The 25739-nt window shown below is 42.8% G+C and overlaps 1 protein-coding gene across 2 annotated transcripts in view; it reads left to right on the forward strand.

Moving 5' to 3' along the window:
* Positions 1-1605: 1605 nt before the first annotated feature.
* Positions 1606-25739, forward strand: part of LOC140719480 (synaptogyrin-1-like) — a 49041-nt gene continuing 24907 nt past the window's right edge. For both annotated transcript variants that reach the window (XM_073034182.1, XM_073034183.1), the window contains exon 1: positions 1606-1775. In XM_073034182.1, coding sequence (XP_072890283.1) covers positions 1674-1775 — 102 coding nt within the window. In that variant the 5' untranslated portion in view covers positions 1606-1673. The remainder of the gene's footprint in view (positions 1776-25739) is intronic.

Consider the following 25739-nt stretch of genomic DNA (forward strand, 5'->3'; position numbering starts at 1 on the left):
AGGGACCAGGAAAGAGGAAAGTTAGCAGAGGGAAAGGGAAGGGAAGGGGAATAATTACTGGAATTTGGAGAAATTGATGTTCATGCCAACAGGTTGGAGGTTACTCAGAACCAATATGAGGTGTTGCTCCTCCAACCCGAGAGTGGCCTCGTTATGGCAGTAGAGGAGGTTATGGAGCAACATGTTGCAATGGGAATGGGGATTGGAATCGAAGTAGATGCCATTGAACCTCAGTGCATTTTCCAATAGTCAACATTACCAGAGAGGAACTTTTCCTCTACTCCGTCCCCAAGTTTGGCTTACCCTTCCGTCTCCTCCACTGCTGATTTAATCCCCACCTTTCCCTCAACGTTAATTTCCACTCCTCTCCCTCTGTGCAAGTGGGATCTTGCCCTATGCAAATTGTCTGCCAGGTCTCAAATTCAAATTCAAGTTTAATTATCATTCAAACGTAAGTACAGCCAGATGGAACAGCGTTCCACTGGGTCAAGGGGCGAAACACACGCAGCACATTCAAAATAGTGAGCAAAAAAAAAGCCACGCGAAAAAAAAACACACACATATATATATACTACAACGGTTACTGCCATTTAAAAAGCATTTCATTTGCTGTAAAGCACTTTGGGACATCAGAAAAATAACTTTAGGAATGTAAATCTGTCATCACCACAGGCTTGTGAGTATTAGAACAAGACTGAAAATTTATATTGATCCATTTCTTTTCTCTGGGTTTCTGCATCTCAGAGTAACACCAGCTATCACCTTGTGCCCAATATTTCTTTTGATTAATGAATATAATGGACTACTTATTTGTTGTAAATTTGTTATTTATCAATTAACTTAATAATATATTTAAATATAATTTATTAATAAAAATAAATGTACTTATTATCATTTAAATTGCAAACGTTTTCCGGTACATTGGTTAACATACACTGAAATGTTAAATAGCGACTTATCACAAGTAAATTTTATTCCACGTTCTTATCTAGCTTGCTTAGTGATATTCTGAAATATTCACTCTATTTGCACATATTAAAATATTATTCATCTTGATATTTCTTGTTTGTGTGTTCTCAATTTATTAAGCATAGATTGTAGTTTAATTCTATTTACATTATTTAACATGAATTTTTAATATTAGGTTGTTTTGCATATAGAAAGATATTTTTATCAGATTTCTTAACGTACAATATCAAAATATACTCATAAAATTATTTTGCATTCATTTTTATTTTGAAGACTCAGTATCACCTCATATTCCATATAGGATCACTTCATATTTTGTCCTTTTAAAACGCAACAATATTATCATGCATAATACTTTACTGCTACAAGGACATTTAACAGGTGCAACAATTAAAAATATATTTGCGGGATGTTTTAACAGGGGTATTACAATTTTAATACTTGATAAATTGTGCCATATGAAATATCTTTAAAAATGTTTTGCAATTAAAGGTTTATATGCTATCGCATGTTATCCTTTATTTCGTGCTTCTGGGTTGAGGAGGTCTTTCGAATTCTGCTCGCGAATCGCCTTTTCTCCCCCTCCCCGCTCGTGCACTCCGGCTTGGTCCAGGCGGCTTCCGTGCCTGGGAGTGCGCGCCCCCGCCGGCGCCGGGCGCGTTCCCGTCGCTCCAGCGCTGGGAGAAGGAAGAGGCTGGAGAAAGATGGAGACCGCAGCAGCCTATGGAGCTGGCAAGGCTGGGGGAGCCTTTGACCCCGTCACGTTCATCAGGCAGCCTCAGACCATACTCCGGGCTGTCAGCTGGGTGAGTGGGGGGGGGCCGAGCTGCCGGCAAGGGGTGGGGGTGGGGGGCAGATGCACTGACGGTGGGCTTAGGGAGAAGGTTGGATTTAATCAGTTAGGAGGACGGGTGGTGGGGATTTAAATTAGCCTGAGATGTGTGAAGTTAAACCAGACAGTGGCAAGGGGTTAAGTTAGACTTCTTGCAGGAGAAGGGGTTAATGCTGGTGGGGGTTGTGAAAATAGGTTTGTACTGGTTAGGTTGTGAGATGCGGGGGGTCAATGATAACTAGTATTGTCAGTGTGACTGTGGGAGGGGCATTTAATACTGACTAGACTATGGGGAAGTCAACCTTGGTTAGACTGTGAGGAGGGGTTAATGCCAGCTGGACTGTGGGAGAGGAGGTGTTAACACTGTGGGGATGGGCGTTAAGGCTGGTTAGATTGTGGGACAGGTGTTAATGGCATTTAGTCTGTGGGGGATGTGTGGTTAATACCGGTCAGACTGTGGGAGATGTGGGGTTAACGCCCAGTCAGACTGCAGGAGACGTGGGGTTAACGCCGGCCTGACTGTAGGAGATGTGGGGTTAACGTCCGGTCAGACTGTGGGTGATGTGGGGTTAACGTCCAGTCAGACTGTGGGTGATGTGGAGTGAACGTCCAGTCAGACTGTGGGTAATGTGGGGTTAACGCCGGCCTGACTGTAGGAGATGTGGGGTTAACGTCCGGTCAGACTGTGGGTGAAGTTGGGTTAATGTCCGGTCAGACTGTGGGTGATGTGGTGTTAATGCCGGCCAGACTGTGGGAGACATGGGGTTAATACCGGCCAGACTGCAGGTGATGTGGGGGTTAATGCTCGGCCAGATTGTGGGACATGTGGGGTGTTAACCCCGGCCAGACTATGGGAGGAGGGGGTGTTAACCCTGGCCAGACTGAGGGAGCTAGAGTGGATTAACACCAGTTGTATTGTAGGAGACGGGGCAGGGGTTAACGCTGATTAGACTGTGGTGGCGCAGTGGTTAATGCTGCTTTAGATCTCTTGGGTTTAATGCCGGTTCAATTTTTAGGAGAGTGGGTTAATGTAGGCTAGGAGAGCACAGTAGTTTAAGGCAGTATGGAGTGGTTTGACGGAGTGTGTTTAACAGTGGTTTAACACAGTGTGGACTGTATTTAACAGTGGTTTAACACAGTGTGGACTGTATTTAACAGTGGTTTAAGGCAGTGTGGACTGTGTTTAACGGTGGTTTAAGGCAATGTGGACGGTGTTTAACGGTGGTTTAAGGCAGTGTGGACTGTGTTTAACGGTGGTTTAAGGCAGTGTGGACTGTGTTTAACGGTGGTTTAAGGCAGTGTGGACTGTGTTTAACGGTGGTTTAAGGCAGTGTGGACTGTGTTTAACGGTGGTTTAAGGCAGTGTGGACTGTGTTTAACGGTGGTTTAAGGCAGTGTGGACTGTGTTTAACGGTGGTTTAAGGCAGTGTGGACTGTGTTTAACGGTGGTTTAAGGCAGTGTGGACTGTGTTTAACGGTGGTTTAAGGCAGTGTGGACTGTGTTTAACGGTGGTTTAAGGCAGTGTGGACTGTGTTTAACGGTGGTTTAAGGCAGTGTGGACTGTGTTTAACGGTGGTTTAAGGCAGTGTGGACTGTGTTTAACGGTGGTTTAAGGCAGTGTGGGCTGTGTTTAACGGTGGTTTAAGGCAGTGTGGGCTGTGTTTAACGGTGGGTTAAGGCAGTGTGGACTGTGTTTAACGGTGGGTTAAGGCAGTGTGGACTGTGTTTAACGGTGGGTTAAGGCAGTGTGGACTGTGTTTAACGGTGGGTTAAGGCAGTGTGGACTGTGTTTAACGGTGGGTTAAGGCAGTGTGGACTGTGTTTAACGGTGGGTTAAGGCAGTGTGGACTGTGTTTAACGGTGGTTTAAGGCAGTGTGGGCTGTGTTTAACGGTGGTTTAAGGCAGTGTGGACTGTGTTTAACGGTGGTTTAAGGCAGTGTGGACTGTGTTTAACGGTGGGTTAAGGCAGTGTGGACTGTGTTTAACGGTGGTTTAAGGCAGTGTGGGCTGTGTTTAACGGTGGTTTAAGGCAGTGTGGACTGTGTTTAACGGTGGTTTAAGGCAGTGTGGACTGTGTTTAACGGTGGTTTAAGGCAGTGTGGACTGTGTTTAACGGTGGTTTAAGGCAGTGTGGACTGTGTTTAACGGTGGGTTAAGGCAGTGTGGACTGTGTTTGACGGTGGGTTAAGGCAGTGTGGACTGTGTTTGACGGTGGGTTAAGGCAGTGTGGACTGTGTTTGACGGTGGTTTAAGGCAGTGTGGACTGTGTTTAACGGTGGTTTAAGGCAGTGTGGACTGTGTTTAACGGTGGGTTAAGGCAGTGTGGACTGTGTTTAACGGTGGGTTAAGGCAGTGTGGACTGTGTTTAACGGTGGGTTAAGGCAGTGTGGACTGTGTTTAACGGTGGGTTAAGGCAGTGTGGGCTGTGTTTAACGGTGGGTTAAGGCAGTGTGGACTGTGTTTAACGGTGGGTTAAGGCAGTGTGGACTGTGTTTAACGGTGGGTTAAGGCAGTGTGGACTGTGTTTGACAGTGGGTTAAGGCAGTGTGGACTGTGTTTAACAGTGGCTGAGGGAAAAGCTTTAATGTAGGCCAGGATTGGGGTTGAGAGTTGTTGGGTTGACGTGGCTGGAAGAGGAGGGTGGTGATGGGGGTTGGTGAGGAAGTGAAAAATGAGCTGATCCAGGCTGGAATGCCAATTAAGGAGTGGAGGTTAATGTTGACCAAGAGGCAGGGGAGAGGTTTAAACGATGCAGGGAGAAGTGGTTAAACACGGCCTCCTGGAGCAAAGTTAACTGAGTTTGACTTGTAGGGGGGGGAGAAGATTGGGAAGAGCAGCCACCATAACTTGGGTGGGCCAGAGCGGGGAAGGCTGTGATACGGGAGCTGGTTCAGGCTGGGTGCACGTGAGTCCTGGAATGGCGAGATAGGGAGAGATTGAACAAAGTCACCGCTCACTGAAACAAGATAAGATGCTAGTGTGACATCAGAGTTGTTCAAAGCACCCTAATAATTTGATGTGTGTTAATTAGGAACCAATATTTGCCTCATGTGCCTTTCCCCATGTGTGCTAATGCATGTTACACCAGTTGAAATCTGCTGGATTGCAATTATCTCAGGTTGGCTGCCCTTGCTTATGAGGTATTACCATTTCTGATCTTGACTACATTAATAATAATAACTTATTTATAGAGAACTCTTCATACAGAATCACCAGCGTATGTCGTGAAATTGGTTAACTTTACGGCAGCAGTACACTGATAAATAAATAGAGGGGAAAAACTGAGTTACAGTAAATATATATGTCTATTAAATTGTTAAATTAAAATACGTAGAGCAAAAACAGAAATAAAAAAGTAGTGGGGTAGTGTTCATGGGGTCAATGTCTGTTCAGTGCAGAGGGGAAGAAGCTGTTCCTGAATCGCTGAGGGTGTGTCTTCAGGTTTCTGTACCTCCTTCCTGACGGTGGCAGTGTGAAGGGGGCAGGTCGTGGGTGGTGGGGATCCTTAATAATGGATGCTGCCTTCCTAAGGCACAGCTTCACGAAGATGTCCTGGATACTACGGAGGGGCTGGTACCCACGGTAGAGCAGATTATTTCAATCTTGTGCAATGCCCACCCACCACCACCCCAGACGGTGATGCAGCCAGTCAGAATGCTCTCCATGGTACAGGCCACTACAGTTCTTTTACAATGGGATATAGTGCAAACATGAAATTTTATAAGTCAAGTTTATTGTCATTTAACAAGATACATGTATATAACATTTATAGCCATATAATATATGTAACATACATATATAGAAACGAGACACCATTTCTCTGAACCAGGGTGTGAAGGACAATAGTACACATAACACACATTACACAGGATAACTTGTGAAAGTTCGGATAAAATCGACAGATGAATCACACAAAACTAACAAGCTAAAGTGCATAAGGTAAATATTAGTCCCGATGAAGGGTCTCAGCACAAAACTTTTCCAGAACTGCTGCCTGACCCGCTGAGTTCCTCCAGCAATACGTGTGCATTACCTAAATTAAATATCGTAAGGTACGGAGCAGATTAACCAGTGCCACTGAATACAATGCAGCAGGGAGGTCAGAAGCCCAGTGGCCTGAGGGAAGAAACTTTCTCATCCTGGCCGTTTTTGGCTTAATGCATCAGAATCTCCTTCCTGATGGTAGAAAGTCAAAGAGGATGCTGGATGGATGGGTGGGATCCTTAATGTCATGAAATTTGTTATAACAATGAGAAGAGGGCATGTCCTGGGAGGTGGGGTCCTTAATGTCAGACACTGCCTTTTGGAGGCATGGCTCCTTGAATGTTCCCATGATGGAGCTGACTAATTTTACATTTCTCTGCTGTGCAGCAGCCCCACCTCCATACCAGACGGTGATTCAGCCAGTTAGAATGGTCTTCACGGTACATCTGTAGAAATTTGCAAGTTAAAAGCAAGGTTAATTAAATAGGTTTTGAGCTGGTGTTTAAAAGTGTCAAGTGAGTCTGCATCAGGCATTCCCTTTTTTTTTCTTTCTTATTTTTTTAATAGGGATGTTAGGGGGGAGGGGTTAAGGGGAGGGGGGCTGGGTAACACATTTTTTTTTCATACACATTTATTCTGTAACTATTTGAAAACAATAAAAAAAAGTTTTTTTAAAAAAAAGGTATTGAATTCCACACTTTAGGAACGTTGTTCGAAAAAGCTGACGTGCCAGTTATCTTTTATGGGAGATTGTTTGAATCTAAGAGACCGGTGGAAGAAGACCTGGGAGTTTGAGCAGGATTAAAAAAAGATTATAAAATATAATTGAGTTCAGTGGGTGTTTTTGTTTTAAATCATCCCCTCCGTTCTTTAGAATCCCGTGGGATCTCTGGAATATTGATAGTATTTGATACCTCGAATGCGTGGGAAGGGGACTGAACCCTAAATGAGGTAATTCTGGTCACTGTTATTTATTATAGCCCATGATGAAGGTGTGACAGCAGTTAACAAAAATATATTCACTTTTTTCAAGAATTGAAATTGAGCAGGCAAGAAATCATTTTATTGAGATACAGCGCGGAATAGACCTTCTCGGCCTTTTCAGCCGCACTGCCCAACAGCCCCCGATTTAACCCTAGCCCAATCACAGGACAATTTATTTGTTTTTTAACAATGACCAGTTAACCTACCCGGTGCGTCTTTGGACTGTGGGAGGAAACCGGAGCTCCCGAGGAAAACCCACACAATTCCACGGGGAGAAAGTACGAACTCCTTACAGAGGACGTCGGAGTTGAACTCTGAATTCCGATGCCACTACGCTACCTTAAGTGTCCACTATCCAAATATGAATTGTTGGATTTTTAAAAAACTTCCACTAAGTTAAAAGTTCAAATTGCACTTATTATCAAAGTGTGTATATTTTATATACCACCTCAAGATTTGTCTCCTTATACAAAGAAACCCATTAAATCACAAGAAGGCCATCAATCATGTGTGGTGATTTCTTTTGAACTTATAGTCCTTTAACATCTTTGGACTATTTTTACTGTGCCCATGGTCTTTTTTTTAATCAATTATGCTATTGTTTGCACTGTTGTAACTATATGTTGTGACTATGTGGTTTTGTGCAGGTCTTGTAGCTTTAGTTTTTGGTCTTGTTTTGTCTGGTGGATTGGAGCTCCTTTCCGGGGAACGCGCTAAGACGGTAGCGCGATATTAATACGCAGCAGCCTCTCCGGATTCTGGATTGGGGATTGCCAAACGATATGTGGATTTTCTGGTGTAGTCTGTTTTGTCATATGCTTTTGTGATATCATTCTGGAGGAACGTTGTCTCATTTTTTAACTGCATTGCGTTTGTGGTTTCTAAATGACAATAAACTGAATCTGAATCTGAATCATCCAATGTGCAGTTAAAAAAAAATGAATTGTCCAAACAATAACAGTAAGCAAGTAGCATTCGGAACTCGAGTTCACGAAAGTGAGTTCACAGCCAATTCAGGAGTACATTAGTTGCAGGACACAGCCTCAGTTCAGTGCAGAGATGAGTAAACCCTGAGGACCAGTGAGCTGAAACATCAGTGTGTGTCTCACCTTGAATTTTTTTTTTTAAAAAGCAGAGTTATAAAAATAAAACATGGAAATAAGGAATTGATGTTGCGAATTGATCATGATCTTACTGGTTGGTGGAATTGGCTCAGGGAGATTAAATGGCCTACTCCTGACCCTAATTCGCACATTTGTATTTGTTGGAGGATAAGGGGTGACTTGATTGAGGTGTACAAAATGATAGACCAAGTGAACTGCCAAAGACTTGTTCCCAGGGTGGAAAGGACTAATACAAAAGGGGACATAATTATAAGGTGATTGGAGGGAAGTATGGGGGATGTTGGAGTTAAGTTCTTTACAGAGAGTGGTTGGTCTGTGGAACGCCCTGCCAAGGGTGGTAGAAGCAAATACATTGGGGGCATTTAAGAATCTCTTAGATAGGCATGTGGATGATAGAAAAATGGAAGGTTATGTAGGAGAGAATGGTTAGATTGATCTTAGGATAGGTTAAAAGGTTGGCACCACATCATGGGTTGAAAGGGCTGTACTGTGTTGTAATGTTTGATGTAACAGGTGAACTGAGGAAAGAATCCCCAAAAAAGTACCTTCCCAACTAAATGAAAACATTATTGCCTTGAGAAACTCCCTAGTCCCCAGGGCTCGCTAAGCTACATTCAACAGACTCGTTCTAATCACTCCTTGGGTTGAGTGGAGTTCCTTCTTCCTCATGAGGGAGGGACCCAGTGCGTGGCTGGAAATGTGATGTGGTCAGCGAGACAGATCTCTGGTCAGCAGTGCAGGATATGGGTCGACAGGCATGCAATCTGATCTGTGGCAGAAGGTAAATAGGGTGTGTATCTTGAATGGGGAGATGAGTCATTTTAATGGGGAGCTGCTATCGTGATTTGGACATAATTTCATGTCCTTGTCTTGGAAGCATGGTTTTTTCAGTTGCATGTTTACCAAGATACAGTGAAAAGCTTGTCTTGTGTACTGTTCCATAAAACATGGGCCCTATGCAGCCTGTTCTGCCATGGCTGATTTATTCTCCCTCTCAGCATCATTCTTCTGCCTTCTCCTGTAATCTTTGACACTCTTACTAATTAACACTTGTCACATCCATTTTAAATACAGGTGCCCCCCCCCCTTTTCAAACGTTCGCTTTACAACAGCCCGCTGTTACGAAAGACCTACATTAGTACCTGTTCTTGCTAACCAAAGAGGATTTTTGCCTTTACAAAGAAAAACGCCCACTTTATACGTATGTTTACCCCACAAAGACTACCATGACCGTGAAGCCTTGTGCGGGCAGTTGTGTGCGCATGCGTGTACGTGCGTCCACATGTATGTACGTATGCGTGTACGTACCGATTTTTTTCTCCAAATCGATTTTGGCTCGCTGTCTTCCTAATTTTGATATGTGAAACTACACCATATATACAATATTTCTACTTTATATAGGCTGTGTATTTATCATATCATTCCTGCTTTTTCTATATGTTTGTGTTATTTTAGGTTTTATGTGTTATTTGGTATGATTTGGTAGGTTATTTTTTGGGTCTGGGAACGCTCAAAAATTTTTCCCATATAAATTAATGGTAATTGCTTCTTCACTTTACGACATTTCGGCTTACAAACGGTTTCATAGGAATGCTCTACCTTCAGATAGCGGGGGGAACCTGTATGTCCAATATCTTGGCTTCTACAGCCATCTGCGGCAATGAATGCCACATATTTACCACCGTTTGACTAAAGAAATACCTCTCAACTCTGTTATAAAGGGACGTACTTCTATTCCGCGACTGTGCCCTCTGGTCCTAGACTCTCCCACTGTTGGCAACGACTTATCCATGTCTCTTTGGTTTCTTTTTCTCTCTGCGCATTAGCTGTTTGTCGTCTTTTTTGGGTTGTCTCAAGGTTGTATAATATATACATGCTTTGATAATAATTGTACTTTGAACTTCAAACTTTGAGTAGGATTACTAAATGGGACCCGGTGGGCCAAATGGCCTAATATTGCTTACGAATAGAAGGACAATAAGGTGAGATTCATGTAAATAGATCTTTGAGGGTCAGCGTAGAACAAAGGGTCTGTTTCTGAACTTATGACCCTATGATCAAATCTTCTACACAGTTTTTATATTCCGTGCTTTCACCTGTTTTTTTCTCATAGATTTTTTTTGCAGGAGAGGTGGGGTTGTGGTCCATGATCTTGTTCCATTTTGTGTGGGGGGGTGGGGAAGTTTGGGGGATTGATAATCATGTTGCCATTCTTTTCTGTGTGTGTGGGGGGGGGTATTGGGGTTTAATACCTCCATGGGTTTTCTTTGTTTCGTGGCTATCTGGAGAAGACAAATCTCAAATATGCGTACTGCATACGTACTTTGACAATAAGTGAAACTTCGCACCTTTGAAGCTTTGAAGTGGGTATTAGGTGAGGAGGGGCACAACACATTCACAGTAGAGATCACGGTGCATGCTGAACTCCAAGGGGAGTGTGAGAAATGGGAAGTAGAAGTCCAGTTAAACATTGGTTTAGTTCCAGAAATGTAAATCATATGGCCATATTCCAGGAATATGTAAAGGAAAAATATTGATATTCCCATCAAAATTAAAGGGATAAATGTATTACAAGTGAATAAATTGTAAGTAGGTTGTGATTGATGCAATGTGATGCATAATTTTTTATCTTTGCACTGAGTTTAAAAGTCTATTATACTCAGTGGCCACCTTATTAGATAAGGTGTAGGTTCATGGTCTTCTGCTTCTATCCACTTGTAGGTTAGACATCTGTGCTTTCAGAGATGCTCCTCTGCACACCTCTGTTGTAACACATGGTTATTTGAGTTGCTGTCACCTTCCTGTCAGCTTGAACCAGTCTATCCATTCTCCTCTGACCTCCCTCATTAACAGTTTTCACCCACAGAACTGACACTCACTGGATGTATTTATGTTTTTCACACCATTCTCTGTAAACCCTAGAGTAGGGGTTCCCAACCTTTTAATGCCATGGACCCCTACCATTAACCAAGGGGTCCGTGGACCCCAAGTTGGGAACCCCTGCTCTGGAGACTGTTGTGCATGAAAATCCCAGGATATCAGTTTCTGAGAAGCTTAAACCACCCGTCTGCCACCCAAAATCATTCCATGGTCAAAGTCACATAGATCACATTTCTTCTTCATTCTGATGTTTGGTCTGAACAACAACTGAACCTCTTGACCACGTCTACAAGCTTTTATGCAATGAGTTGCTGCTACATGATTGGTTGATTAGATATTTGTATTACGAGCAGGTGTGCCTAATAAAGTGGCCACTGAGTGTATATTTATATTAAAAAAAGGAATTCTAACATTGTTTCCTAGATCTGAATTATTGTACTTCAGATTCAGTCATTCAGCCAGGAGATGTGAATGTTAATTGAGTCTTGGTTGGTTATAGTTTAGAGTGAATTTCTTCTTCCATTGTTTTTGTCAAAGGAACAAATATAAGATATAAAGTTATCACACAGTAGGGACGATGACAAAGAAGGTGCAGATCTTTATCTTTATGGCTCTAAGATGATGGTTTTAGCTCTGTGGAGAGGATGGATAAAACTGCTGTCCAAAGAGCAGAAAAGGTCAGTAGATTTACTACTGATACACAAAATGTTTTGTTGGAGTAAGTAAAATGATTGAGAGTCGGGTTAATATCACCGGCATATGTCATGAAATTTGTTGTTTTGTGGCAGCAGTACTTTGTATTACATAATAAAACAGTAAAATACAAAAAGCATATATAAAATATAACTTTAGTGCAAAAGTAGAAGGAAAAATACTGAGGAAATATCCATGGACTCATTGTCCATTCTGAAATCTGATGGCGAAGCTGTTCCTAAAACTTTGAGGGTGTGTCTTAGGACTCCTGTACCTCTTCCTTGATGGTAGCAATGAGAAGAGGACATGTCCTGGGCGAAGGGGTTCCATAATGCATACCAAAATTGCAATAGTCATGGGGAACTTCAATATGCAGGAAGATTGGGAATATCAGGTTGGTGTTGGATTCCAGGAGGAGAGCCTAAGAGATGGCTTTTTAGGACGGCTCGTGGTTGAGCCCACTAGAGGATTGGGTGTTGTGCAATGAATCAGAATTGATTAGAAAGCTTAAGGTAGAATAACCCTTAGGGAGAAAGTGATCATGGTATGATTAAATTCACCCTGAAATCTGAGAAGGAGAAGCTAAAGTCAGATGTGTCGGTATTACAGTGGAGTAAAGGGAATTACAGAGGCATGAGTCGGCCAGTATTGATTGGAAAAGGACACTGACAAGGATGATGGCAGAGCAGCAATGGCTGGAATTTCTGGAAGCAATTCTGAAGGCACAGGGTATATACATCCCAAAAAGGGAAAGGTATTCTGAACGAAAGATGACACAACAGTGGCCAACAAGGGAAATCAAAGCTGACATAAAAATCAAAGAGAGGGCATATAATAGAGCAAAAATTAGTGGGAAAGTTGGAGGATTGGGAAGGTTTTAAAAACCAGCAGAAGGAAATTTTTAAAAAGCCATTAAGAAGGTAAAGTTTCTTCAGGTACATAAAGTGTTAAAGAGAGGTGAGAGTGGATATCAGACTGCTGGAAAACGATGCTGGAGAGGTAGTAATGGAGGACAACGAAATGGCAGATGAACTGAAAAAGTACTTTGCGTCAGTCTTCACTGTGGAAGGCACTAGTAATATAGTGGAAGTCCCAGGTGTCGGGGGTCATGAAGTGTGTGAAGTTACCATAATTAGAGAGAAGGTTCTTGGGAAACTGAAAGGTCTGAAAGTAGATTAGTTACCTGGATCTGATTGTGTACACCCCAGGGTTCCGATAGTGGTGGCTCAAGAGAAAATGGAGGCATTAATGATTTTTCAAGAATCACTAGGTTCTGGAATAGTTCCGGAAGACTGAAAATTGCAAATGTCACGCCACTCTTTAAGAAGGGAGAGAGGCAGAAGAAAGGAAACTAGGCCAGTTAATCTGACCTCAGTGGTTGGGAAAATGTTGGAGTCAATTATCAAGGATGAGGCCTTGGTACTTGGAGGCACGTAATAAAATAGGCCATAGTCAGCGTGGTTTGTTCAAGGGAAAATCTTGCCTGAGAAATCAGTTGGAATTCTTTGGAGAAGTAACAAGCAGGATAGACAAAGGAGAATCAGTTGATGTTGTGTACTTGGATTTTCAGAAGGCCTTTGACAAGGTGCCACATGTGAGGCTGCTTAACAAGCTAAAAGCCCCACTGTATAAGAGGAAAGATTCTAGCATGGATAAAGCAGTGGCTGATTGGCACTAGGCAAAGAGTGGAAATAAAGGGAGTTTTTTCTGGTTTGCTGCTGGTGACCAATGGTGACCCAGAGGGAGTCTGTGTTGGGACCGATTCTTTTTATGTTATATCTCAATAATTTAGATGATGGAAGGGATGGCTTTGTTGCAAAGTTTGCAGACGATATGAAGATAGGTGGAGGGGCAGATAGTTTTGAGTAGAGAGGCTACAGAAGGACTTAGATTAAGAGAATGGGCAATGAAATGGTAGATGAAATACGGCGTTGGGAAGTGTGTGGTCATGCACTTTGGTAGAAGAAATGTAAGGGTTGACTATTTCTAAATGACAAAAAAATGCAAAAAACTGAGGCACAAAGGGACTTGGGAGTCCTTGTGCAGGATTTCCTAAAGGTTAATTTGCAGGTTGAGTCGGTGGTAAGGAAGGCAAACGCAATGTTAGCATTCATTTCAAGAGGACTAGAATATAAAAGCAAGGATGTAATGTTGAGACTTCATAAAACACTGGTGAGGCCTCACATGGAGTATTGTGAGCCGTTTTGGGCCCCTTAGAAAGGATGTGCTGACACTGGAGAGGGTTCAAAGGAGGTTCACGAAAATGATTCTAGGATTGAATGGCTTGCCATATGAAGAGCGTTTGATGACTCTGGGCCGGTATTCACTAAAATTCAGAAAAATGAGGAGTGACGTCATTGAAACCTGTCGAATAGTGAAAGGCCTTGACAGGTTGGATGTGGAGAGGATGTTCCCAATGGCAGGAGAGTCTATGGCCAGAGGACACCATCTCAGAATAGACAGGCGCCCTTTTAGAACGGAGATGAGGAGGAATCTTTTAGCCAGAGAGTGGTGAATCTGAAATTCGTTGCCACGGTGGCTGTGAAGGCCAAGTCTTGATGTATATTTAAGGCAGAGGTTGATTCTTGATTGGTCAGGGCATGATAGGATACAGGGAGGTGGCAGGAGATTGGAGCTGAGAGGAAAATTGGATCAGCCATGATGTGGAGTCTGCTCCATATGGTGACTCGATGGACCAAATGGCCTAATTCTGATCCTATACATTATAGTCTTGTGATCTTAACGATGGATGCTTCCTTGATGCATTTTGAAGGTGTCTTGGATGCCGGGGAGGCTAGTGCCTGGGGTGGAGCTGGCTGAATTTACGATTTTCTGCAGCTTTTTCCAATTCTGTGCAGTGTTCACTCCATATCAGACAGTAATGCAACCAGTTATGATGCTCTTCACGGTACATCTGTAGAAATTTGCAAGTGTCGTTACTGACACACCAATTCTCCTCAAACTCCTAATACAATATTGCCACTGTCTTGTCTTGTTTGTAACTGCATCAATATGTTGGACCCAGGATAGATTAAAAACCGGGACTTGAAACTGCTCACCCTTTCCATTTCTGATCCCTCAATAAGGACTGATATTCATTCCCTCGAATTCCCCTTCCTGAAGTCCACAACTGATGTTGAGTGTCAGGTTGTTGCTGCGACACCACTCAACCAGCTGATCTGTCTCACTCCTGTACGCCTCCTTGTCACCATCTGAAACTCTGCCAACAATAGCTTAGCTGCCAAGAGGGTTGTTGACCAGAGGGAACAGAGCTATAATGATTGGCATTTGGAAAGTGATGACATTTGGAATCAATTATTTACAGAGCAAGTTAGACCAGGACGACCTGCCTGAGTAATACGTGAACGTTGATTCAGTCGAAACTTTCAAAAAAGAATTGGAATTGTGAAGATGAATTATGGGAAAAGAGTGAGGTAGTGGGAATGAGTGAAACAGCATGAGGAACGTGGCTGAATGGCCTCCTGTGCTGCTAAATCATCCTGTGAAATTCAGAAGGGGTTCTGGAATTAAACCAACACTTCCCCTCACAATGTACGTGTCCTTAATCGATTGCCGCACATGGCCGTAAAGGCCAAGTCATTGAGAATGTTTAAAGTGGAGTTTAACAGGTTCTTGATTCGTAAGGGCGTCGAAGTTTATGGGGAAAAGGCAGGAAACAGATTGAGAGGGATAATAAATCAGGGGTGATTTTCTTTTTGCAGTTCGTTTGATTTGTTTTTCTCTGTGGTGGGGGGTGGTGTTTGATGCTTCTGTTGGCATTGCATGATGTTTTTCACGTGTGGGGGGGGTTGATGATCATTTTGCCGTTCAGCATGTTTTTGTTAGTTTTCTTTTGTGCGGGGGGGGGGGGCTTGATGTTTCCTTTGAATGACTCCATGGTTTTCTTTGCTCTCTGGAGAAGATGAATCTCAGAGTTGTATACTGCATTCATACTTTGATAATAAATGAACCTTTGGACCTTTGAATGGCAGAGCAGTTTGATGGGCCAAGTGGCTCAATTCTGCTCCTTTGCCTTATGGTTTAATTGAACTTTAACTCGGTTAACTTACTGTAGAACCGCCTGAGTGACTGAATGAATTCTCAACAACACAAATTATGCCAGTACTGATTGTTATTTAGGAGTGACTGCTCACAGAACGAAAAACTCTGCAGAGATTGAGTGGTAAATGATCAACATCGTCAGGTTGGCCCTTATGACCCAACACCCAAGATAGGTGGAGCATCAACTGAATCCTTCCCATAACTGACCTCCCCTCCTCCCTCCTATAATTAGATGCCCCCTTGAGATAGCCAAGAATGGAAAGACTCTACCCAGGCTCAAGAAAACAAACGTATAACTGTGGAGTTACTCGCCTTCTGTCCTGTCATTGAAGGGGGGATATCTCAATAACAAAATGTCAAGCACATAATTGAATGGTGCGACTACTGACCCATTCAGGCACCAATCAGAATTGGGTTTGGATGAGCCGATTCAGGCAAAATTCCAGACCACAACTCATGAAGTTCACCACACTGCCAATTGGCAATGGGATTTCCTCCCCACATCACAACTGAGTGATGACGTCTATTCAGCTGATAAGGCTTTTTCCACTGAGGTTGGGTGGGACTACAACTAGAGGTCATGGCTCAAGGGTGAAAGGTGAGAAGGTTAAGAGGAACATAAGGAAACTTCTTCACTCAGAGGGTGGTGAGGGTGTGAAATGACCTGCCGGCACAAGTGGTGCACGTGAACTCGATTTCAAAGTTTAGAAATGTACATGGATAGTAGGGTTAGGAGGGTTATGGTCCCGGTGCAGGTCGACGGGAGTAGGCAGTTTAAATGGATTTGCATGGACTAGATGGGCCAAAGGGCCTGTTTCGGTGCTGTACCTCTTTGTGACTCTGTGACCAAGCATTCAGAGGACACACCACAATCAACAGCACAGTGACCATGTCCCCTCGCATGGTGACGAAATGTTTGCAAGGGAATTGCCGAGATCGGAGTACAGCTTAACCCAGAATCAGGTTTATAATCACTAACATAATGTCGTGAGATTTGTTGTTTTGCAGCAGCAGTACAGTAAATTTTATTTATTGTATGAACATAACATACTATAAATTATAGTAAGAATATGTATAAAAATGATAAATAAGTAGTGCAAAAAGAGAACAAAAATGGTGAGGTAGTGTTCATGGATTCATTGTCCGTTCAGAAATCTGATGGCAGAGGAGAAGAAGCTGTACCTAAAAAGTCCCTTGCAAAGGGGAATTTCAGCTGTCAACACACCAATAACACACCAATATTGTGAAGGGGCTTGATCGGGTGGATGCGGGGAGAATGTTCCCAATGATGGGTGAAACTAGGACTAGGGGGCATAATCTTAAAATAAGGGGATGCCGTTCCAGGACTGAGATGCGGAGAAATTTCTTCACTCAGAGGGTAGTGGGGCTGTGGAAGCTACTACACTCAATAAATTCAAAACGGAGATAGACATTTTCCTGGATAAAAATGGCATTAGGGGATACGGTGAGCGAGCAGGTAAGTGGGCATGAGGTTAGGTTTAGATCAGCCATGTGATCTCCTGGACCAGTTTTCGATAGCCTGGATGGGTCGGAGAGGAATTTTCAAGATTTTTTCTCCTCAATTGGCAACTCGGTTTTTTTTCCCCGGGTGATCACATGGGTTTGGGCGGGATGAATAATAAAATAAAATGGGCGGCATGGTGCCCTGTTGGTTGGCACTGTTGCCTTGTGGGATTCGGTGAAAACTAGAGTTAAGATTGGATCAGCCATGATCTTGTTGAATGGCGGAGCAGGCTTGAGGGGCCGATTGGCCTACTCCTGCTCCTATCTCTTATGTTCTTATAACACATTGAGGAGTTCCCTCCTCTCTATGAGAAGCAACAGCGTGGCAGTGGCTCTTGGCTGAAGCCAGTGTTGATTGGTGCTCCCAAAACAGGAGTCGTCTTCATGACCTTTTGATCTTATTTTAAACCTGCAATTGGTCTGCTCTTGGCTAAGTAGACTCAAGTTCTTTGTCCTATCTGTGACCGTACAAGAAGAGGTTGCCAGCCTCAATTCTACACATCCCTTGGTTCCTTCCTCCACACGTCTACTCAATTTCTCAATTGCACCATTGATCAATATCTCTGCGTAACTGTCCCATCAGTCAGCCCCCTCGCGGGTGAAAATCGGAGAACTGCAAAAGCTGGAAATATGGGACAGAAGTGAAAAGTGCTGGAAAAACTTAGCAGATCAGGCAGCATCTGTGGAAAGAGAAACAGGTGACAGTTCAGTGACACACACTAAACACTGAGGGGACCCAGCATGTTGTGTTTGTTGCTCAAGATTTCCAGCATCTTCAGAATTTATTGTATCTCTAATAAAGTTTCAGTTCCAAGGCTCAGCGGGTGGAAATATTATTCTTTAACTCTAGATCCAAGTGCTTTGTCACCTTTTCCTTTATGTAATTTAGCTCCCATTTCCAAAAGGCAATTCAGTCCAATTTCTTTATCCCGAGTTTTAGGCTGCTTGTAATCAACCCGGTCCTCTGCTTTGTACCTGTGTTTATGAGAAAGCAGACTCCCATTGCTCAGCTTGTGGTAGCTCCCGTGCAGCCATTACACCCCACAGGCTGGGTCCTGGAAACATTTCAATCTTAAAATTCTCGTCCTTGATAAAACCAGCAAATTGAGTCTGTTCCACCATTCCATCATGGCTGATTTATTATTCCTCTCAACCCCATTCTCCTGTCTTCTCCCTGTAACCTTTGATGCCCTGATTAATCAAGAAACTATCAGCCTCTGCTTTAAATATACACAATGACTTGGTTTCCACAGCCTTTGTGGCAATGAATTCCACAGATTCACCAACCTCTGGCTAAAGAAATTCCTCCTTATCTCTGTTCCAAAGGAACACCCTTTTATTCTAATGCTGACCCTTGGTCCTAGACTCCCCCACTATTGGAAGCATCCTCTCCATATCCACTCTATCCAGACTTTTTGATATTCAGTAGTTTTCAATGAGATCCTCCCTCATTCTTCTAAACTCCAAGCCATCAAATGCTCCTGATATGTTAAGCCTTTCATTCATCTTAGCCGTAGTCATCTCAGTCATACTCTTCAGTTCCAGGGAATAACCTCTCCTTCTAACTCAGGCCCCAAGTCTAGGCAGCATCCAGGTAAATCTTCTCTGCACTCTTTCTGGGAAAGGGATGGGAGATTGGGAGATTGGTCAGAATGAAAGGATGATAAGGGGTTGACTTGTAGAGGTTTGAGGAGGGAGCAGGAATCAGCCTGGGGTATCCAAAGTGACCTTCACTGAAAATTAATGGTGGTGAAGGAGCTGAGATGTTATTGAGCAGGAATTCAGAACTGAAGTGCAAAGATGTTGGATGACTGTGGAAATAGGAAGCAGTGGCAATGAATTCCACAGATTTCTACTATGTTGCACTCCCACCTCCTCAACTCAACACTGCTTTCTATTTCCCATCATAGTTACCATTCTTTAGATCTGCTGAATACGCCCACAGAAAAATGAATCTCAGGATTGTATGTGGTGATATACAGTACCTTGTGAAAATATTTGCCCCTTAATCCTTTGTTCATATAAATAAGTATTACAGCCAGGGATTTTGATCAATTTCACTGAAAATTTTTATTTGTGATTCACATGCTTTTTTTTTCAGTAGAGCAGTACAACAGGGAAAATTGTAAAGCATGAAAAACTAAAACTTCAAAAACTGAAATGTCAGAAGTTCAAAAGTCTTCATCCCCTTTGCTCAGTACTTAGTTGAATTACCTCTTGCAGCTATTACAGCCAGTAGTCTTTTTGGATAAGTCTCTATTAGCTTTGCACAACGTGATAGAGCAAGATTTGTACATTCCTCCTTGCAAAATGGTTCAAGCTGTGCCAGGTTACTTGGGGAGCAGCAGTGGACACCAGTCTCGAGGTCTTGCCAGAGATGTTCAAAGGGATTAATGTCAGGATCTGACTGGGCCACTCAAGGATATCAGTTTTCTTCATTTGAATCCACACCATGGTTGCTCTGGCGGTGTGCTTTGGGTCGTTAATCCTGCTGAAAGATTAACTTCCTCCCCAGTTTAAGCTTTCTGACAGAGGCTAGCAGGTTTTTATCCAGCATCACTTTGAACTTAGCAGCATTGATCTTCCCATCAATCCTGATCAGATTTCCAGTCCCTACAGCTGAAAAGCATCCCCATAGCATGATGGGGATCCACCACCTTTACAGTAGGGTTGGTGTTACTTGGCTGATGTGCAGGTACCGCTTAGTGCTGAGGCCAAAACGTTCCACTTTAGTCTCATCTGACCATAAGACCTTCTTCCACATCTTCACAGTATCTTCTAAGTGACACTTCGCAAAGTCTTTAGAGGCAAAGATCTGTGTGTGTTTTTTTTAAAGCCAGGGCTTCTTCCTTGCCACTCTTTCATAAGTACCATTTTTGTGCAAGGCCTTGGAGATTGTGGAGCCATGAACATCATCTCTAGTTGCGGCCACTGACTTCTGCAATTACTCAGAGTGACTGTTGGTGATTAGAAGGATGGCCTGACTTAGGCAGTGTGGCTGTGGTTTCATAGTTTTTCCACTTTTTCACGATGGACTGCACAGAGATCTGAAGTACGTTTAGTGCCTTTGAGATGTCTTGTACCCTTCCCCAGATTTTCCCTCTCTGTTACCTTTTCCCTGACTTACCTTGAATGCTCTTTTGGCTTAATTTTGGTTTGGTCTGTTGAAATTCTACCAGATTGTTGGACCTTACAGACGGAGGGGGTATTTATTTAGGTGATCCTCCAATTTTCTATGTCAACAATTGGATGAGGTGGTAAGGTAATATACAGTATTGCACCTGAGGAAAGTTAGCGTAGTAATTACGGGGGGGGGGGGGGGGGGCGGGATACTTTTTCAGCCTCACAAGTTTGTTTTTTAATTTTTTTGTAAATTGTTGACAGGTTTTGAAATATTTCTTTTGATTTGACATGATACACAATGTTTTGTAGATTAGCTCAAAAAATCTTACTTCAGTATATTTAAAATTTTGAAAAATGAGAACCCAGTAAGACAATTTCTGTGCTCATTAACTATTAGGAACTAATATACAGTTTTATATTACTTTAGTAATATTGATAGTGTTCTAATTTGTTCTGCATTTCATTTAAATATGTAAGTTGTTACTTAGTTCAGCTGTAGTTTTATCTTATTTTGTACTTTTTTGATTATTTCCATGAAATATCAGCTAATTGGAACAGCTGCTTAATTGGGCCAAAATGTGCTGGTCCCGATGTGTCCCAATTAACAAGAATCCACTGTATTACAATGGGTGACAATAGCTTAAACAAAGAGATCAGCATTTCTTAATAAAGACTGCAACAAGATTTAGGGAAGGAGTTAAAGAGCTCAGGTCTCAGAATACCAGAGATGAGCATTCTGGAATGATCTGGCGACCAGAATCGGTGGTGCACAGATCTTGGAGACTGGTCTTGCACTGTTAATTCAATAACCCTAATAAGACTGTACTGTTTGGATTTTAGAATAATAATGAGGAGATCTCATTGAAACTCTTCTTACAAGACTCAACAGCTGGATGTAGGGAGGATATTTTCTCTGGTGAGGGATCCTACAACCAAGAGTCACAGTCTCAGTGTGAAGGTGAGATCATTTAGACCCAGGTAAGGGCAATTGAAGACCTTGAGTGCATAGATATAGGGATAAGAGGGCAAAAATTTTAAACAAGACTTGAGAGGTAGCTCATTGACACAATGAAGTGAGTACCTGGAATGATCTACCAGAGGAAGTGGTTGAGAGGGGTACAATTGCAACATGCAAGTGGCTTCTGGATAGGTGCTTCGAGGGGAAAGGGTTGGAGGTTGTTGGGTCAAATGCAGGCAACTAGGGCTAACAAGGAGGAGGATGTGGTCAGCATGGACCATTCTGTCTGTGCTCCATGCTTAAAGAAAAATACAGATGCGGAAAAAAAATTTGAAAAAGAGGAATTTGAAAGAACGAGAATTTTTAAAAAGAGTGCTCCCTAAGGAATTTATTTTTATTGGGACAGAGCGTGGAATAGTCTTTCCAGCCCTTCGAGTTGCACCGCCCAGCAATTGCCTGATTTAATCCTAGCCTAATCACGGGAGAGTTTACAATGACCAATTACCCTACCAACTGGTACGTCTTTGGACTGTGGGAGGAAATCCCCATGGTCAAAAGCAGAATGTACAAACTCCTTACAGACAGCAGCAGGAATTGAACCCAGGTCACTGGTACTGTAAAGCATCGTGCTAACCACTATGCTACTGTGCCATACCATAAGAGAGTGGTCTTAATGGTCTTTCTTATCTTGGTGGGGTTAAGAAAGAATGGAGAATGTGGATTACAATCATCTTCACTGGAAAATCCTGATCATTTCTTAGAAATTCGCTGTCACATTCCAGTTCTTTTTTTCCCCCCTAATAGTTGTTTCACTGTCCTTGTTGTGATTTCTCTCTCGTGCACAAATCACTATCATTTTCTTATCAGTGTTGATGGGTACCATTGCTCAGTAATCCTGTCAAGTGGAACATCTACGGGGGCAGCAATATTTTCTGAGTTAAAGCAGTCTCTGTACTCCAGGTCGTTTATTGTTTAATTAAAAGTCTTTTAACCCAATTTATGAGATGGATTGGTGTTGGTTGCATGTTTCTAAATAAAAAGGTGATAAAGTTGAGTTCCCACTCTGGTGTTAAAGGTAGAGTCTTACAAACAAGATGTTATACTAGAGTAAATGGGACTGGCATAGAAGTATGTCTTGGTAGCATAGATCAATTTGGCGGAAGAGCCCGTTTCGTGACTGTGACTGTGGCTCTGTCTCCCTTGGTGAAAATGAAAGATTTTTTATTTACTCTTTCTTGAGGTATGTACAGCAATGATTTATTAATTATCTTCTTAATTGCTTCTGAACTGAATGGGGAGGGCATCCGTATTATGGGCACCTACCAGTACACCTTAGAAAGCAAGAAAATAATTGCTCTTTCTGGAGTACAGTCCCAATTCCCAGAGCACTTTGCATCCAATAAGTATTTTTTTCCGAAGTGCAGTCACTCTGTTTAGTAGGTTAATATTTACCACAAACAATCCCAAATAATTCATCAGGTCTTTCTCAGTTAATGTCTTTCACTTCAAAGCGCAGCAATTTGATCACTGCATTGCACGGTAAAAGCTTTGCCAAATGGCATCCACAGGGGTTGCTGGTTAGCTGAGAGTTAAGAATGTTTTTGCATAGTCAGTAATGCCCTTCTGTCTCAGGAGGGGGAAGTCCACACCACTACCTGTGGATGGTGTTAGTGGAGGTGCTGAGCTTGCAGGCATTTTCACACCTACAGCAGAAGCACTTTGCAGCGATTTTCAGATGACTAAAACCAACCTGCTTTTTCTTCAGAAAATTGCTGGGGATGGCATTACTTCCTGAGCGGAATAACCGGAAGTCTTCTCCCAGAAATGGACAAATAATTCCAGGTCTTTTCCATGGGGGCATAGATAGCATTGTTCGTAAGAAACTTTTCCCTTTATTGTCTGTTTTATGACGTAATTTCTGTATATTTAAGGTAATGGGATAGAGGTTTAGAAGGGTTTTTACCTCTACTGGAGCATAGGCCACTGACAGGAACTCGCTAGAGCCCTCTGTCCTGAGCCAGACTTTCAGGTTATCCCCAGGTGTAGCCCATCTTTGAAGATTCTTCCTCTTCCAGCGATGAGGTCTTTGGAGCCTCTGTAGCACTGGGTTTCTACAGGATGGGATTCCCAAACCATCCTCCTTTTGTATTCAGGCTTGAAATAGTCCATGGCGGAGTTAGAAGGGGTTTGAAGAAGATTTTTTTTACCCAATAGGTAATTGGAATCTGGAGCCCACTGCCTGGGTTGATGGTGGAGGCAGATATCTCACAGCATCCAGACAAGCACTTGAATCATCGAGGCACAGAAGACAGAGGGTCAAGTGCTGGGAAGTAGTTGCACATCACAGAAACAGGTTCTGTGGCCCCACTTGTCCGTGCTGAACAAAATGTCTGTTTGAGCTAGCCCCATTTGTATGCGTTTAGCCAATATCCCTCTAAACCAGGGGTTCCGAACCTGGGGTCTACAAACCTCATGATTAAAGGTAGGATGTACATTTAGAACAGAGATGAGAAGAAATTACTTTAGCCAGAGGGTGGTGAATCTGTGGAATTTATTGCCACAGATGGCTGCGAAGGCCAAGTCATTGAGTTTACTTAAAGCAGAAGTTGATAGGTTCTTGGTTATTCAGGGTGTTGAAGGTTAAAGGGAGAAGGCAGGAGAATGGGATTGAGAGGGATAATGAATAGGCTGTGATGGAATGGTGGAGCAGACTTGATAGGCCAAGTGGTCAAATTCTGGTCCTAGGTCTTATGGTGATGATTTGATATACCTTAATGAGGTCATTCCTCAGCCAACTACTCACCAGGGGCAAAATGTCCTGGGATTAGTATTGATGGATACTCTGTGGTTGGCATGGGCATCGTGGGTTGAAAGGCCTGTGTCTGGGCAGTCTGGCTCTATGACCAAAGCCATAGTCAACCGGTGTAGTCTTACCAAAACACTATTATTACAGTCTCTTATTCCGCATTGGTTGCGGAGAAAAATGCCAAGTGGTAGACTTTTTTGGATGATGAACAGTGAAGCTTTAACCATATCCATAGCTCTTGTTTAACGTGTAGAGTGCTCAGATCATTGTGGCAACTGGGAAATTTGAATTAAATCTGCCTGAAATAAAAAGGTAATACTATTAATGATGACTATAAAGTTACTAAATTCTCATTTGGAAAAATCAGTCTGGTTCCTTCAGAAGTAAAAATCTGGTAACCTCATTGGGGTCTGTTTGTGACTCCATACCTTCCAATGTGCTTGAGTGCTGTCTGCCATCTGAAATGGCCCAGCAAGCCACCAGGGTCAAAAGGAAATTAACAAATAGGGATTAATGCTTATCAAACCAGCGATATGGAACTGAGTTTGCGGACAGATCAGCCATGATGTAATTGAATGGCGGGGAAGGCTCGATGGGCCGGACGGCCAACTCCTGCTCCTATTTCTTATGTTCTTATGATAGCTGACACTAGGTTACAGTCTTCGATGTTTTCATTGAGTGTGGTCAGCTGAACATCTTCTGGAATGTTAGGTGGTGTCGGGTATGTTATAGGCGAAATTACATCTGTATTGCTAGGTTGCGCGAGAGCCTCTCCAGTATACTGCCTCAGCCCACACTCCCTTCCCTGATGCAGACCCATCACCACCAGTGTCCTGCCTTAGAGTTAAAACAACTCCAGCCATTTCTTACTCCCTCTCTTCTTCTCACCTGCCTGTCATCTCCCCCGGTGTCCCTCGTCTTTCCCTTTCTCCCATGGCCCTCTTTCCTGTCCTATCAGATTCCTTCGTCTCCAGTCCCTTACCTTTCCCACCCAGCTGGCTTCACCTATCACCTACTACCTTGTCCTTTGAATCAGGTTTAATATCACCAGCACATGTTGGGAAGTTTGTTGTTTGCAGCAGCAGTACAATGCAATACATAATAATAAAAGTATAAATTGCAATAGGAAAATATATTAAAAAATAAATTAAAGAAGTGCAAAAAAGTAGGGAACAATACTGGGGTAGTGACTGTGGGTTTATTGTCCATTCAGAAATCTGATGGTGGAGAAGAAATTGCTGTTCCTGAAATGCTCAGTGTGCGTCTTCAGGCTCCTGTACCACCTCCTTGATGGTAGCAATGAAAAGAGGGCAAATCCTGGGTGATGGAGGGTCCTTAACCTTGGATCTTCTCTTCTTAACCCCTATCTCCTGCCTTCTCCCCGTATCCCTTCATCTCCTGGCCAATTAAGAATATATCAGCCTCTGCCTTAAATATACCCATTGACTTGGCCTCCACAGCCGATATAATCTGGGCAAATGTGAAACTTGTTGTTTTGTGGCAGCAATACATAATAAAACTATAAATTACAATAGGAAATATATATGCAAATTAAATTGAATAAGTAGTGCAAAAAATAAGGGGGAAATAGTGAGGTAGTGCTCATGGGTTCATTGTCCATTCAGAAATCTAGTGGTGGAAGGAAGAAACTGTTCCTGAAATGTTGAGTGTGTCCCTTCAGGCTCCTGTACCACCACCTTGATGGTAGCAATGAGAACAAGGCACGTCCTGGGCGATGCAGGTCCTTAATGATGGATACCGCCTTTTTGAGGCATTACCTTTTGGAAATGTCCTGGAT

The sequence above is a fragment of the Hemitrygon akajei genome, chromosome 31, assembly GCF_048418815.1.
Source record: "Hemitrygon akajei chromosome 31, sHemAka1.3, whole genome shotgun sequence".
NCBI classification, from domain to species: domain Eukaryota; kingdom Metazoa; phylum Chordata; class Chondrichthyes; order Myliobatiformes; family Dasyatidae; genus Hemitrygon; species Hemitrygon akajei.